We start from the raw sequence: 16,421 nt of genomic DNA on the forward strand, positions 1-16,421 counted from the left end.
TTTGTTTTAGGGAACAGGAACTGGCTCTCAACTTTGAAAATTTCTCAGGGAAAAAGTGTTCCTGGAGATTTTTTACTAAAGAGGTTAGTAAAAGGGGCAAAAGGATTCCAAGCCCTGGACTTCAGGTAGATGGTCCAGAGGCCTGTCAGCACCAGCATCTGTGGTCAGTGCTGCTTGGCCCCAGTATGTCCTAATTAAGCTGGCCACATCCGTGGTTCTGGACCTGAGCCCTTGGTCCAAGGCTAAGGGCCAGCCTAATACAGCCTCCTGGTCACCGAGCTTTGATCCTATCTCTCACTTAGGACATGGGCTTTGTGTTGTAATGTGGGAGAAGCTTGGCCTGCAGGAACAGTCTCAGTGCCACAGAATGCTGTGAACCAAGACTGGGGCCAAGGGAAAGAGATCGTAGACTGGCCAGGCCTCCTGAGTTTCAGGAGGCTCACCTGCTCTAGAGGCCGCTTAGTGTGCAATAGTCTTGGCACTTTCCATCACCGAGGAAAGAGCCCCAGCTGATTTCCTGAATTTCCTTCCTTTTCCGGTGCTCCAAGTGGGTCTGAAAGCCTGGGAGGGTCAGCTAGCATTAAACACCCATAGATGAACATTTTCTTTCTGTATCACTTTTCTCCACCTTGTCTCCATTCACACTGTTTATCTCTCCTCTTTTCCTTGTCTGTCCCCTCCCTTCTTTCCGTCTCCTTCCCTTTCTATCACCCTCCCTTGTTCGCTCTCGCTCCTTCTTCTGGACTGTCCCCGGCCCCCCCCAATCGGGCCCCAGGATGGCACAAACATGACCTATGGAACCTCTCCTTCTGGACTGAAAATGGGGGAGTTGATTGCACGGATGGTGAGGAATATGGATAACTCGCAGCTCAGGGACTCAGACCTCGTCCCCAGAGGCTCAGATGACAGACCGACCCGGGTGTGTACACCTCCAACTGTCAGGACTGACCACCCCTCCAATGGCCATGACCCAGGGCCTGTGGGTGTTAGACTCCCCTCAGCAGCCGGGGCCTTACACACTGACCTCCATGTGGGCTTCCAAGGGACTGGGTTGGAATAACTTGCCTGCCCCGAGGCTCCTGAAAAGGGTGGGAGAGGCAGGATTTGGAGGGAATCTCTGTGAAAGTTCCTTCATACCCTGTGGTCCTGGCAGTTTCTTGGATAACAAATTAACAAGCAGAAAATATGAGAGACTTGGTTTATTTTTAAAATATTTCTCCTCTAATTCATTCATTTGTTCATTCAATACTATTTATTGGGCTCCTACTAAGAACCAGACACTCTTCTAGTAAACCAACAAAATAGGTTTTTTAAAAAGATTTTTATTTATTGATTTATGAGAGACACAAAGAGAGAGGCAGAGACATAGGCAGAGGGAGAAACAGGCTCCTTGCGGGGAACCCAATGCAGAACTCGATCCCAGGATCTGAGATCACGATCTGAGCCAAGGCAGACGCTCAACCACTGAGCCACCCAGGCATTCCAGACAAAATAGTTTTTGTTCACTAGAATAGTCTCTTCCCTCATGGAGCTTATATTCTAATACTTTCAGTAGTGCACATTCACTGAAGAACACTGACTGAGCCACACAGAAAAGCACAGAGGAAATATTAACCTCTATCTTCTTCCGTCTAACGGCAGTAACTCTAAGTATTTAGTATAAATCCATCTAAGATTTTGCTATGTATACAGTTCATCTAAATGTTTCCTTTTAAAATGTCATACTCAACATACCTCTTTGCAGTATGCTTTTTTTCATTTAGCTTTAGATCCTTAATGTGCCAATATGAATTATACTGTTAATGTGCCTCCTAAAACATTTTTAGTGGCTGCACAGTATGCCAACACACAGAGAAGTTTTAATTTATTAACCCAATAACCTATTATTGAAAAATTGGATGGTTTTCTCTTTCTTGGGTTGGCTATTATTCTTAAATCCTATCGTGATAGAGAGCCAAGACATACATCTTTGGGACAGACTGCCAGCAGAGCAACTGCTCGGTGTGCATAAGTAATGCCAAAGGAGTCATTTCAAGTGGTTTTCCAGGTCTAGACTTGAGGGATGTGTGGATCTCCTATCCCATCCCTTTCTATACAGCATGGTCTGGGGCATATAAGGACTGAAATGTGGAAGAGGCTAAGATGCCAAAAGCCCTGGCTCTTCCCATATCTCTGAGCTTGAAAAGACTCATAAATTGCACAGCCCTGTATGGTTCCAGGAAGCTCTTCTTAAAGGTGTTTCATTACCAGGCAATGTGAAGCCACAGAAATTTGGTCCAGGGCTCACTGGACATTGGAGATCCTACCCCTCCGCTGAGCATTTCCTGGGGCTGCCACTTGGGAATTGCTGCAAACAGAGGGGCTTCCCCTGCCACCTAGGCTGAGTCATGCCTGAGCAAGACTCGCATCTGGCCTCCTCCAAATTTCCTTCCCGGGCACTGTGACTCTTGATTTCTTGAGTATCATGTTCTCCGTGAGTCTGGAGGAGGTGAGGGGATATACAGAAAGGAGGTCAGACCTATTGTTTTGTCTAACCTCTTTTCTCAATTCCTTTCTTTTCCAGGAATAGTCAACTCTGGGTGGGATCTGGGGAAGGGGAACCTGAGCCCAGGGCAGACTCCTTTCCCTATTCTTCCTTCAAAGACCCCAAGAGATCCAGAAAGAAGGGGCAGGGTTCTTCTCACCTACCTCAACATTGTCCCAGCCTCACAGTGATCTCTGATGGTCAGAACAGACCTTTTTGGGGCAACCAGCTTGAGGGAAACCACTTGTCTGGGCTGTGTCTTTTTGACTCTCTAAAAGGGCCAGTAGTGGTCTTCACATGGCCAGGAGGCCCGTTCTCAGAGCGTGGAGGAGTCCTTGTCCTCGCAGACCCCGGAAAATATCTAATGTGCACTTTGTCTCAGGCAGCGGAACTTCTGCTGCCCACCCCCTGACAGGATGTCTGGTTTTTGCTCCACAGACAATTGTTCCGGTTCAGTATGAAACAAGAATGGCTTGCGGGCTGGTCAAAGGCCATGCCTACTCGGTCACTGGGCTGGAGGAGGTGAGGCTGGCAGGCTGGGCGGGCTTGGGAGCCACCTGGGTCGCCCCCTTAAGTCAGGACTTAGCTTCCTTGGCCTCTTCACCTCTTGCCTCCTGCAAGGGATTCTGCTCAAGGTCTGGGTGCAGTGCCTGTGGCTCCAGGGAACTCTGGGACTGGTAGGGGTGCTCTGGCAACAAGGTGGCGATCGGTTCATCTTTGCTTTTAGTGCTAAAGACGGCAGTTTTCCCAACATTTCCAGGGAGGTAATAGAAAGCGCTTTGGTGTTCTGGAATTGATTTCATGGGCTCTCGTGTTTGCTGTTCTCTGGGAATTGAGTAGTTAGGATATTTTGCTGCTTCTCCCCATCCCCACCCTGCCCAGCACATCTGGCTGGAGATAGGAAACTTGTCAGGACTCCTGTGCACAGGAATGGGCAGAGACTGGAATAAGGGACACCTTTTTTTTTTTTTTTTGGTAGATTTTATTTATTTATTGAGAGAGAAAGAGGCAGAGACACAGGCAGAGGAAGAAGCAAGCTCCCTGAAGGGAGCCTGATGTAGGACTTAATCCCAGGACCCCAAGATCACACCCTGAGCTAAAGGCTCAACCACTGAGCCACCCAGGTGTCCTGGGGCACCTTTGAGTGGCACCTCAATCGGTCCACCTATGAGTGGCAGGGGGGAGGGGGAAGGCATTTGTCTATAGTTCCTCAGCAGCAGGGGTGTTTTTTTTCTAATTCAGAGACACCTAATGCGCTAGAGTGGCCCTACAGTGTACATCCTCCCTCCTCCCCCAAAGCTCATCATGGCTGGGAAAATCACTTCTTAGAAGATAGCCATGACCTCTGCGGACTCAGTCCTAAGGTTCTGACTCCTCCTCCTCCTATCATTCCACAGAGAGCCTCTGATTCATCTCCTTGACCAGGACCAGGCAGGACAGCCCCTGTACAGGATTCCCTCCCTATCCCCATCCTAGCCCTCAGGGCCAGACAGAAAAATCCCCTTTCCAGAAAGGCCCAGATCTAGAGAGCTTTTTTCTCTTTGCCCAAGGCCCTCTTCAAGGGTGAAAAAGTGAAGCTGGTGCGGCTGCGGAACCCCTGGGGCCAGGTGGAGTGGAACGGCTCCTGGAGTGATGGGTAGGTGACAGAGTGGGGCAGGGTGCCCGCAGAGCTCAGGGCAAGGCTGGGCTGGATACTGCACCACAAGAGTACTCCAAATATTTGGTCTAAAATTACCCTCAAAACCCATGATCGGCAGAGAGGAAGAGGGGATGTGGGCTCCAGGGAAGGGCCCACAGAGGAGCCAGGGGAGCTGGAGATCCAGAGACCTCTCTGATGGCCACTGGCTGAATAGGAAAGAATCTAGACAGCATGGGCTAGGTCCAGGTAGCAGTGAAGTTTGAATGTAGGGTTCTGGACTAGACAAGCAATTTCCCTTCTCTGTTTCCTTATCTGTCAAATGGGAATAATGTTCCCACTTAAGTGGTAGGCTAGAGAGTACCTAGCCAGTGCTAAGATTTCCCCGCCCTCGCTATCCCCATAAAAAGGTGCACAGTCCCCTGAAAGATCTTGCTGCTTATCAACGGGGAAGAACCAACTGGGTGCAACAAAAATAACAAACATAGGGAAGTTATATAATGGCTCCAAAACATTAACAAAGCCTTTATAGGGCACCTAGTCACTGATTCCCAATTGCCTCACTGAGTGGTGGGTGGCCCCTTAAGCTCAGGGGTAAGACTCAGAGGCCGCATGCACTCTTCAGCTCTTGTGCTTACCTCCACCGAGGGCACCATCATTACTGGTTCCTTCAGCTACCCCTTCACTTAGCAAGTATTACTGAGCTGAGCACCTACTGGACAGCAGGCCCTCTGGTCACTGAGGATAGTCTGTGACCAGGCTGCTTCCTCGGATAGCCTGGAGTCATCTGCTGACTCTAGTCTTCTTCCAGCCTCTTGCAGACATTCACCTCATTCCTTCCCTCATCGGTGAGACAAATCCTCATTTCCTCTGTGCCGAGCAAGTGGCAGGCCCCATGCTATACTACCTAGGGACTTAGAACTGAACAGAAGCTGAATGGAAAGAAATCAGAGGAGGAGACAAACCATGAGAGACTCTTAATTCTGGGAAACAAACTGAGGGTTGCTGGAGGGGAGAGGGTGGGTGGATAGGGTAACTGGGTGATGGGCATTAAGGAGAGCACATGATGTAATGAACACTGGGTGTTGTAACTGATAAATTATTGAAAACTACAACTGACACTAATGATGTTGATTAATTGAATTTAAATTAAAAAAAAATGAACAGAGAGACACAGGCCGTGCTCCTGTAGACTTCAAATTCCTACTGGGAAGAAGAACAACAACAATAACTAATAATGAAGATAAATGCTATTGTAAAGGTCACCTAGTTTGGGTGGGATGGGAAGAGTGGGGAAAGGTTGCCCAAGAGAGCAGCACGTGACACAGGCTGTCTGCTCAAGGAAGGTCTTGGGGCACATCGATTGTCTGCTGGCCCAGGCCACCCACAGGGACCCTCACTGTGTTCTCCAGAACCATAGTTTGGTGTCCAGCCTTAACCCACATCCGGCCAATGCCTCCATCACAGGGGCTGCTGATGGGGCTCATCTCTGGGTCATTCAAGGAAACCACCCTCCCCGCACCGGGTCCCTCCTTCTGCTCTCTGGAACCTCCATTTCCCTTCAAGCATTCCGTGACCTTGAGGAAGCAAGCCCTTCCTCAATCTCTTACCTTGCCAGGGACGATCCAGTTTAGCTTTATTCTCCAGTGTATCTGAACCCCAAATGTACTTTATTTCCTCCCTCTTGAGGAGAGTGTGGAAAACCAGCCAGCCTTTAGAAACACAAAGCGAGGCTATTTCCTGGGGTGGCAGGAGAAGAGAAATGTTTACATGCTTGGTGTTTTTCTTAGTAACTCAAACAGCTACTTATGAGATGGCAGGCGCTGGTCTAAAAGTTTTGCATGTGTTATTTCATTCATTGCTCATTGCAGCCCTATAAATAGATGATGATACTCATTCTCCTTCTGCAGTTGGTAAAACAGACGCTGAGAGGTTAAGTGACATGCCCAACGCTACACAGCTAGTACTGGTATTATTTCATGGGATCCAGAGGGCCGCCGGGGTCAGAGTTGGGGGCTCAGTTGGTTAGATGCCTGACTCTTCATCTCTGCGAGGGTCTTAATTGCAGAGTTGTAAATTTAAGCATGAAGCCTACTTTAAAAAATAAAATCTAAACTAAAGGGAATTCAACTCTTAACCTTTAAAGTATGAGGAACGATATAAAAAAAAAGATCAGCCAGAGAAGGATTGAGCCCTTACAAACCCACTTAAGGCCTTCCTCCTGTGGATGGTGGGAAGGCATTCTTGGGTTTTACACTGAGGGGATCGAATCAGATTTCCACTTCAATGCTTTGTGCTTGCTACAACTTGGAGGTGGGCTTCTCTTTCAACTTTTTCATATTTCCCCTGTCCCGACCTACATCAGGCCTCCCCTTCTTCCTTCCATAATTCCTCCATTTTCTCTCCAGTTGGAAGGACTGGAGCTTTGTGGACAAAGCTGAGAAGGCGCGTCTGCAGCACCAGGTCACTGAAGATGGAGAGTTCTGGTGAGTTCAGAACCCAGGAGGACCCCAAAGCATAAGGGATGAGGTGGGGAGCTGAAATCTCAAACCTCAATCCCTGGAAAGAGGCCATCAGACCCCAGCCCTCAGGACATCTGGCCCCTGTTCTCCTCCTCCAGCGCAAGGCCCAGGAAGGATGGGTTTTGGAGAGGAGCCAGCCAGGTCACAGAGATGACTGAGCCTGGGACCAGGCCAGCATAGTGGGGCGTCTGTGTCACCTGTGCCCCTCCGTGGCATATATGGCTCCAGCCATTTGCTCCCTGGCCTTTGCAGAGCCGTCTTCTGAGCCCAGCTCTACCTTGCTCACCTGATGCCACCCTCACTCTGACAGATAATTTCTACTCAGCCCTCGAGCCTCAGCTTAAAGGGGACTTTCTTCAGGATCCCTTTGTTTTGCCCAGGACTGGGATTCATTAGTGAGACTTGTCATCCTCAAATTGCTCACTTAGTTGTCTGTCCTCCCCTAAACTGTCTTTCTGCTGAGCCCAGCACAGTGCCTGGGCCTGATGTGGAGGGACATGGTACCACCGGAGAATTGAATTTCTGCCAAGCTCTCCCATCAAGGATGCAGAAGTTTGAGTCATTACTGGAAGAGATGGTAGTTTAGGTGTGGAGACATAAGAACTGTCAGTGTTCACCCTAAAGAGGAGAGACAAGGTCGTCTCTGGGGCCAGGCACAAGTTCTCCTGAACTGTCCGATCGTGCTCCGCTTGACCCAGAGTCTTACCTTTCCCATCCTCCCACATGGGTCTCTCTCTTCCAACCTCTCAGGATGTCCTACGATGACTTCATCTACCATTTCACAAAACTGGAGATCTGCAACCTCACGGCCGATGCCCTGGAGTCCGACAAGCTGCAGTCGTGGACGGTGTCTGTGAACGAGGGCCGCTGGGTGAGGGGCTGCTCTGCCGGAGGCTGCCGCAACTTCCCAGGTGGGAGAGGTTCAGGGTGCGGGAGGGTCCAAGCAGAGCAAGTTCTGAGTGGAACTGAGTCTGTGCTAAGTTCCAGGTGTATCTTCTCGTATGAAACCCTCCCCATTTTACCGAGAAGGAAATGGCCACGCTGAGGAGTGTGCAGTAGGGGGCTGGTGACAACTTTTAAGCAGGATACTGTGTCAGAATGATACTGTGTCCATAATGCTGAGGATGGAACTGGAAACAGCAGCGACTGCAAGGGTGTGAGCCAGAGAGGATGAAAGCCAGAGCCAGTCGTGAGCATCGGAGATGGAGGGAAGGGGGCAGATTTAGGTGACAGAATATTGGGTGAAGTCCCTGAAGAATGACTTCAAGTTTGAGGGGGCCTGAGTGGATGGGGTCAATGTCGCAATATAAGACACAGGAGGAAAACTCTGTGTTGTTTTTCAGTGGAGTTGGTCATGGGCTTGTGGGGAGGGGAGTTGAATTTGGGACATAGGAAGTTTGAGGCACCTGTAGAATATCCAAGTGAAGTTGTGTCGTAGAGAATTGGGTGCACAGATTAGAATGGTACTTGGTTGTATGATTAGAACTCAGTATATGTTTGTGGAAGAGAGAATGGAAAGAAGAGAAGAAGGAGGGAAGGAAGGAAGGAAGGAAGGAAGGAAGGAAGGAAGGAAGGAAGGAAGGAAGGAAGGAAGGAAGGAAAGAAGGAAGGAAAGAAGGAAGGAAAGAAGGAAGGAAAGAAGGAAGGAAAGAAGGAAGGAAAATAGAAGGGAGAGAGGAAGAGAAGGAGGGAGGGAGGGAGTCAAATGAAAATGAGGGCTGGGATCTTTATCTCAGGCATCATCAGTGTGCAGGAATGGTTAAAAAGTGGATAAGACAGCCTCGGGGGGGCAGAGTAGTGGGGTGTGAGAGAGGCCTAAGAGCAAATCCCAGGCACTCAACGGCAGAGAATGAGAATCCCAGGTCAGAGAGAAAGGAGGAGCCATCCAGCTCGCAGTGGGGCTCCGTCTGTATAAAGGTATAGGCTATGCCCTGCTCCCCCCACATAATTTGACAAAGGCCTGAATCATTCCTTCTGTATTTTTTTTAAGTTTTCTTTATTTATTCATGAGAGACACAGAAACAGGCAGAGGGAGAAGCAGGCTCCTCACTGGGAGCCTGATGTGGGACTCGATCCTGGATCCTGAGATCACGCCCTGAGCTGAAGGCAGAAGCTTAAACACTGAGCCACCCAGGCATCCCATTCCTTCTGTATTTATTGAGCACCTAGATGCAGGAGATAGATCGGCTGCTTCTGTCTTATTTCTCTTCCTGCCCTTTCTCTGAGAGGCAGATCTGAATGTACATTTCCTTCCTGGGGGGCACAGACACTTTCTGGACCAACCCACAGTATCGCCTGAAACTCCTGGAGGAGGACGACGACCCTGACGACTCCGAGGTGATCTGCAGCTTCCTGGTGGCCCTAATGCAGAAGAACCGGCGGAAGGACCGCAAGCTGGGGGCCAACCTCTTCACCATTGGCTTTGCCATCTACGAGGTGTGCAGTTCCTAATGGTTGTCAGCCCAAGAAACACCCACATTCCTCAGCGGGGAGGGTCTCGGAGGGCTTCCCCAATACTCAGTGACCCCCAGAACTCCTGGTATCAGGTCCACTTGAGGCAGAATCTCTTAGATATTTTTAACAAGTAGGAAAAAACCAGGATGGGGGAGGTGGAGTGGGGCTGGGGCTGGCCAGATAGGTAGATGGGAAATCAGACTTCTGCATTCACCCCACAGTTGCTAGCATTCCCTTCCTGCAAGTTTTTCATCTCGGTTCAGATGTGAAATCCACAGGATCTGAGCATCTTTGTTTTCTGTTTCTCTTCAAGGTTCCCAAAGAGGTATAGAAGTGGCAGCGGCCAGCAGTGTGTGCAGCATTGCCCAGGGGTCCTGTGCCCATCAGTGGCACATCGGGAAGCTTCCTGGTGGGGTTTGAGGGCAGGACTGTGACGGGGGAAGGGGTCTTGCCTGTCACAAACTCCAGAGAGTACCTCAGGGTACTGCATGACCTCCCGACTATCACTGTCCCGGTGTGCCCTTTCCTCCTTCCCACCAGAGATGGTCACACACATGCTCTCATGAATTCCTATTCACTTCTGCTCACACACTTACTCAGATTCATATGCTCTTGCACTCACAATTTACACACTCACACACACATTCTGAGGGTGACTGGAGGAATCACCTCCCTCAAACTCCAGCCAAGGCCCCTCCTGCCTCCTTGGGGTTCTTCCCCAACCTGGAGGTGATTTGGAGCTGACCAGCAGCAGTTCTGGTAAGTGGGGGAATGATAGACTTGACCTTCACTTTTGAATCACAACAGAAAAGGAGGAGGAAATGGGGTCGGGAGCTCCAGGGATATTGAGCTATTTGAGGCCTTGGGACTCGGAAGTAGGTAGGTCATGACTGTGAACTGGGTGGCCAGGGATTCGGGAGGAGACCCCTGGAGGGGCTGTTGTGAGCAGGACGGGACATCCTTGTCAGGGAGCTCAGTCCCTTGGCCCTTCTCTCCCTCAGATGCATGGAAACAAGCAGCATCTGCAGAAGGACTTCTTCCTGTACAACGCCTCCAAGGCCAGGAGCAAAACCTACATCAACATGCGAGAGGTGTCTGAGCGCTTCCGCCTGCCTCCCAGCGAGTATGTCATTGTGCCCTCCACCTATGAGCCCCACCAGGAGGGAGAATTCATCCTCCGGGTCTTCTCTGAAAAGAGGAACCTCTCTGAGTGAGTCAGCCCCACTTTCCCCACTTGTCCCTAAAAGCCCTTGCGGCCCATCCCAGAGATTGGAGACATGAGGTAGCTGGACCAGTCCCCTCCAGGAGTCCTAGGATATGCTGACCAGCTGCCCCTCTTCCTCTGCTCCTGAGCCACTGGCCACATCTCCTCCATTCATTTAGACAGTCTGTCATCCCACAGATATTTATTGAGCACCTACTATGTTCCAGGTGCTCTTCTTCTAGGCACTGAGGACAGGGCAGTGAAATAAACAGAAATCCCTGCCCTCATGGAGCTTATCATTCTGGCGTGAGACAAGGATACATGGAGGAAAAATACACATATGTATGTTAGAGGGTGATAAGTGATAAGAAGAAAGGAAGAAAGAAAATAGGGAACAGGGATAGGAAGCATTGGGGGGGTGATAGAACTTTTAGGTAACGTGGCCAGGGAAGCCAGCAAGGCCATATTCTGCATTTTTGGTTACTGTAGATGAGTTCAGAAGCCCAACTACTCTGAACTCTGTCCCTGAAAGAAACACAAGGTGCATGGGTCTGACTTTGGGGAGCTCTGGGCAAAGCCAACAAGAACCCATGTGTGTGTCCTTGGCTGCTGGGGATGCTGCCCACATGGGCGGGTTCTGTGGTAGGAGATATTAGTTCCTGGGGTTCCTTTGAGCTCCGTCTGGACTCAGTTCTGAGAAGCTGTGTGACCTGAGCAGATCCGCTCTGTGCTTCCTGCTTGCTCCTGGTGACACTGAGACCCACCCCCCTCATGTTTGTGTTTCTCACAGGGAAGTTGAAAATACAATCTCTGTGGATCGGCCAGTGGTGAGTGGTTTGGTTCTTATATGTGAAAAGGTCCAGGGGTCACCTTCCCTGATCTAGGCAGGGGACAGAAGGGTGGTGGAGGGGAGAGTGGGTATAGGGTGACTGCTCTGGGATGAGCAGACTTCCACGTTCCTGCAATCTCTGTTCATCAGGACTGGAATAACAGGCCTCCTGGCACTGGGGCCACATAGTCCAGGGGCAAGGAAGCACAGAGGGGAGAAGCTATTTGAACAGCTAGAGGGGAGGGGACAGCAAGAGAAACTTGGATTATGAGGGCCAGGCTCAGCTATGGAAAACACACACCAGCTCTGGAGTCAGTGTCAAAACCTCCCTCCTCCACCTACCAGCTGGGTGATTTGGACAAGTTGCATAACCCCTCAGTTTCCTACTCTGTAAAATGGGGATAATATTATGGGCCTCGCCAGGCTTTTGTGAAGTTTGAATCAATGAGATCATGTATGTGAAGTGTCTGGCACGACATGGACTCTCAAATGGTGGCCATTATTTATGTGCTTTATATCTTACAAGGTACTTCTCACATGCCTTACCTCACCTGATCCTTGCAAGGTTTCTGTGATGTAATAAAGTTATTATTGCCCGTGGCATTCAAGCAAGGAAGTAGAGGCTCAGGGGGATTAAGTGGCTCCCTTGAGTTCACAGAGCTCATAAGTGGCAGGGCTGGAACTGACATCCAGATTCTTGGAGCCCAGACTCGGGCTCTTTCCCCAGTCGCCATGCTGAGACCTGTTCCCACGTATGTGGATCCAGAGTTACAAGCACAGAGTTGGCATATGCGGTGTGTCTTTATATTGAGGAGGCTTGTGACTGCCTTGGGCCTTTGAGCTCTGATTTGTAAGCAGTTCTTTGTGCTCCGCGTGACTTGGGTCAATAAGAAGATAGCAAATGCCCCATTGAACTGTCTTCTGGGTAGTCACACTCACGGGTTCTAATCCTGACCCTGACCAAGTGCTTTCTGAATTATCACAGGACATTGGTTTTGGTATTAAGTGCATTTGGTTCTATTCTTATCTTTTATTTTATGTTTTTTAAAGATTTTATTTGAGAGAGCACAAGCAGGGGCAGGGGCAGATGGAGAGGAAAGAGGGACAAGCAGATGGTCTGCTGAACTTGGAACCGGAGAGTGGGGCTCGATCCCAGGACCCTGAGATCATGACCCGAGCCAAAGGCAGATGCTTAACTCGCTGAGCCACCCAGGCAGCCCTGTTCTTATCTTTTAAACATTAGTCATCAGGGTAGTATATTTATCAGGAATTTCAAATTCAGAAGCTTATGGGAGCTGGTGTGCCACCTAAATAGGGCTGGCAGGTGCAGGGGTTTTGATGCCCTACACGGGCATATTTGCCTGCCATTCTCAACTGACACTTAGCTTCAGTATAAGATGGACTATACTGGAGTGGTGGTGACTGTGGCATCTGGAGGGCACAGGCGACAGCTGCTCTCAGCTCCCCAGATTTTTGCCACAGGGGGTCGCAGGCCCATGCAGCCTGACAGACCTTCTAGTTTTATTTATTTTTTAAATCCCTAAACCTAGATTTCCATATTAAGTCTCTACCTATGTTAAATATTTGCTTTAAAAAGGAACACACACACACACACACACACACACACACACACACACACAAATAAAACCCAAAACTCTGTAGGTCAGACAAAAATCATTTTCAGGCCAGTTTAGGTAAGCCACTTTTTTTGTGTTTTAGTAACTAAGTTCATTTAAAAATACAAAACATGAGCCAGAAGGTCCCTTTCCTTGACTGTGTCCAGGATATGAGTGTAAAAACAGAGCAGCCACCAGAGCAGCCGCCGGTCTCCAGGCCTAGAGAATTCTCACCTCTCTTCACCCTCCAGACTACTTTTGGCTCTATGTGGCCCAGATTTCTGGACCCCAGAACTATACCAAGTCACAGGAAGCCAAAAGCCACTGAGTTTTCTGAAAACTTGATTTTCACTTATTCTGCATTTATTGTTTCCTTTCCTTATGCAGAAAAAGAAAAAAGCCAAGGTGGGTGTAACCGGGTGAGTGGGTAGACAGCAGAGTGTGTTTGTGCGTGTGTGTGTATGTGTGTATGTGTGACAGCATGTGTACCACACTTGCCTCTTCCCTCACTGCCCCCCATCCTGCCCCACCTTCCGGACCCCCATTGCAGCTATGGGTGTGGATCAATGTTGGCTAACCCTGGCCAAGTGAAGGCTATGTACCAGGCACTCTTCCAGGTGCTTTCCATGGATATACTCAATCCTCACGACGACCCTGTGAGATTGGTACTGTTATTACCCCCACTTTCAGAGGAAGAAAAGGTACAGATTAACTCACTTCCCCAAGGCCACAGAGCCAGTAATTGGCAGAGCCAACACTTGGAGCCAGGCAGTCTGGCCCCAGAATCTGCTCTGAACCACCAAACCCACCTCTCCAACGAAGGAGGGAGAGGATGGCCAACCAGTGAAAATGGGCCTCTTGCAAAATCCATAAGGAGCACCCCTTCTTTCGCAGAGCAGTTTTGGCTCTGCTAAACAAGGCTTGATTCTTGGGGGGGGAGTGGCAACTGGTTGTTTCTCAGGGCATGGTGAGATAGGTGTGTGAGGGTTTCCATGGAGAGGGTCTTGAGATGCCAGCTGCCTGTTCTGTAGACAGGACTGCTCCTTCCCTCGCTTCTCTTTTCCTTGCCCGCTCCCCACTCCTCTGTTTTTCTTAGCTTGCTGGGTTGGGGTGGAAAAGGATACCCAGAGAGGCTAAGTCACTGCCAGGGCTCTAGATAAAGCCTGTTCCAAATCCCCTTCTAGACAAGTGACCTTTCATTCCAAACACCGGCTCCTTCAAGCCATGGGACCCGATAGACTCTGCATGCTGTGTCCAGGTAGCACTGGGGAAAAGGGAGGGGATCATATCCCCATAGCCCCAGAGGAGCTCACCAACTTGACTGGTTTAATGAGGGAATGAGAACTACCTGGACAACTTTCCTTCTTGGAGTCGTGGGAGGTTGCCATGATCTACTGATTCACCAGGGCCTCTAAGATCTCCTCCTAAGTGTCCTGGTTATAACCACTGTGCTATAAGGACACTATTGCTCAAAGTGACCATGCGTGCTAAGAGCATCTCAGAGGCCACAGAGCAAAGTGACCATGTGTGCTAAGAGCATCTCAGAGGCCACAGAGCAAAGCTTTCATCTGGGACGAGGGGCACTGTTCCCTTTGTGTGGTTTTAGAATTCAAGATTACAGTTGTTGAGCAATCCGTACTCCTTCCTACATCCTTGCTCCATTTGCCCCATAACTTTCCTGTGGTCACCAGGGTCTACAATGATGAATAGCCCTTTCAGAATTTTGGTTTGACCACTCAGAGTGCCATCCAGAAAGGACTACTTTGGGCATCCCCAAGCCCATGAGGTAGCAGCCATAGGCCATCAGACAAGGTTTGGTGTTACTGTTTAAGGTGGTTTCTGGAAGGATCCAACATAGAGGTCCTCTAAGTATTGATGCTGGTGCAGATAAGAGCTGACATCGATCACATCGATCAAGCACCTACCACATATTAGGCACTGTGCTAGGGGTAAGTCATACATTGTTTTCTGTTACAATAGTATCTACAAGGTAGGTGCTATTATTATTCCCCTTCTATAGATATTTTACAAATATTCAGGGAATTGAAGAGACTTGCCGAAGGACACACAGATAAGGAGTGGGGAAACTGCTCTAAACCCATGTATCTTGCCCTCACCAATCTTGTTCAGACCCCTTTAACTCCAAGCCTGTGTTATCCAGACCCACATGTGGGCCTGGAGATGTGTACCTTGGCAGGGGTGACCCCTGGCCACACCATGTTCACAGGCATACATTCTCCCTCCAACTGTGACCCACACTTGCTGTAGGATCTCCACAAGCATCAGCTGCTTGAGCAAGACCCTTTGCTTGAAAGGCAGAGCAAGCCAGGACCTTTGGGGCCTGCCAGGAACCGAAGTTCTAGGAGCTTATTGCCATAGGTCTACTCATTTGTGCTAAGCTAGATGAATAGCACGGACAGGCAGACGGGGATTCAGAAACTGGTCGAGTTGCTTTTCTGCCTTGAGAGACCCTGACTGCCCCATTGCTTTCTGCACTGCAGCCACAAGCCTCAACAGCTTAGCCTCTTGGGCTTTCCCTGTGGGGCGTATGGCTTCAGCTCCAATCGGCATAGCATGGCTGCTGCTCTCTACTCTTTTTTGTGTCCTCTTTACTTGCATGAGCATGTCTTGAAAATATCCCTTATATTGGTGCAGCATCTAGAATGTTTTTGCAGTATGGTTATATATTCAGCATCTCATGGGTCCCCTTCTGCCCCCACCCCACCAAGAACCCTATGGAAAGGTTAAGCAGGTTTTATCATCCACATAAATGGATGAGTAACCTGAGGCCAGAGAAGATATTTCTTGTATGTGAGGGCAAGGCTGGACCTGCAGCCTGGGGTTCTGATCTCTCACCCGCTGACCATGCTACTAAACAGAGTCCCAATTTCACCCCATCCTCTGCAGAGTCATAGAGCTTCCTCGGAGGTACCTCCCCAGCTGCTTTGGGTGACACGGCTGTGCCGAGGAAAAAAAAAGCTCTATCCTCTTCATCGACCAGAGAAGCTTGTTTTCAGTGACTTCATATACATCGGGCTTCTGGGGAAATTTAATCTGAAGTGTTTCCATTTGAAAAAAAAGCCTACAATATATTTGAAAACTGCTTTTAACATTCTTAGCATTTTCGCATGTGCTAACTGCCTTGTTTAGCCCCCAGAGCTTTTACCATCAGGAGATAAGGAACTGAGGTTCAGAGAGACTTAGCGTCTTTCCTTAAGTCACAGACAGCGTGTTAGTGGCAGGGACAGAGCTCGGCCTGAGGTTTAGGAGCTCCTAACTCTGCTCTCTTCCTCTTCACTGGACTAAGCCGCTCCAGGAGGGAGGCTGCCTCCATGTGCCCACTCAGCCTGTAATCCCTGCTTCCTTCTTACTCCTTCCCCACTTCCCTCTTCTCTCCAGCCCATCATCTTCGTTTCGGACAGAGCAAACAGCAACAAGGAACTGGGTGTGGACCAGGAATCAGAGGAGGGCAAAGACAAAACAAGCCCTGATAAGCCAGAGAAATCCCCACAGGTTTTTGAGCATGTGGCATGAATGGGGGGCTAGCACACACCTGGGATCCTCTGGATTGGAGGGGTTGTAGGGTGGGGTATCCCTTGAACATCCGGAGGTTTGGATTTATCCCACTGACCTTTC

General features: G+C 49.5%; 1 protein-coding gene across 6 annotated transcripts in view; it reads left to right on the top strand.

Moving 5' to 3' along the window:
• The window catches only part of CAPN3 (calpain 3), a 55,332-nt gene that overhangs the window by 33,986 nt on the left and 4,925 nt on the right, over positions 1-16,421 (top strand). For 3 of the 6 annotated variants that reach the window (XM_038580161.1, XM_038580162.1, XM_038580163.1), the window contains exons 6-16: positions 776-919; positions 2,963-3,046; positions 4,075-4,160; positions 6,569-6,646; positions 7,433-7,593; positions 8,949-9,118; positions 9,450-9,461; positions 10,138-10,346; positions 11,131-11,167; positions 13,173-13,190; positions 16,185-16,298. In XM_038580161.1, coding sequence (XP_038436089.1) covers positions 776-919; positions 2,963-3,046; positions 4,075-4,160; positions 6,569-6,646; positions 7,433-7,593; positions 8,949-9,118; positions 9,450-9,461; positions 10,138-10,346; positions 11,131-11,167; positions 13,173-13,190; positions 16,185-16,298 — 1,113 coding nt within the window. The remainder of the gene's footprint in view (positions 1-775; positions 920-2,962; positions 3,047-4,074; positions 4,161-6,568; positions 6,647-7,432; positions 7,594-8,948; positions 9,119-9,449; positions 9,462-10,137; positions 10,347-11,130; positions 11,168-13,172; positions 13,191-16,184; positions 16,299-16,421) is intronic. The other 3 variants (XM_038580165.1, XM_038580164.1, XM_038580166.1) reach the window with 3 other exon arrangements.

The sequence above is a fragment of the Canis lupus genome, chromosome 30, assembly GCF_011100685.1.
Source record: "Canis lupus familiaris isolate Mischka breed German Shepherd chromosome 30, alternate assembly UU_Cfam_GSD_1.0, whole genome shotgun sequence".
Taxonomy (NCBI): Eukaryota; Metazoa; Chordata; class Mammalia; order Carnivora; family Canidae; genus Canis; species Canis lupus.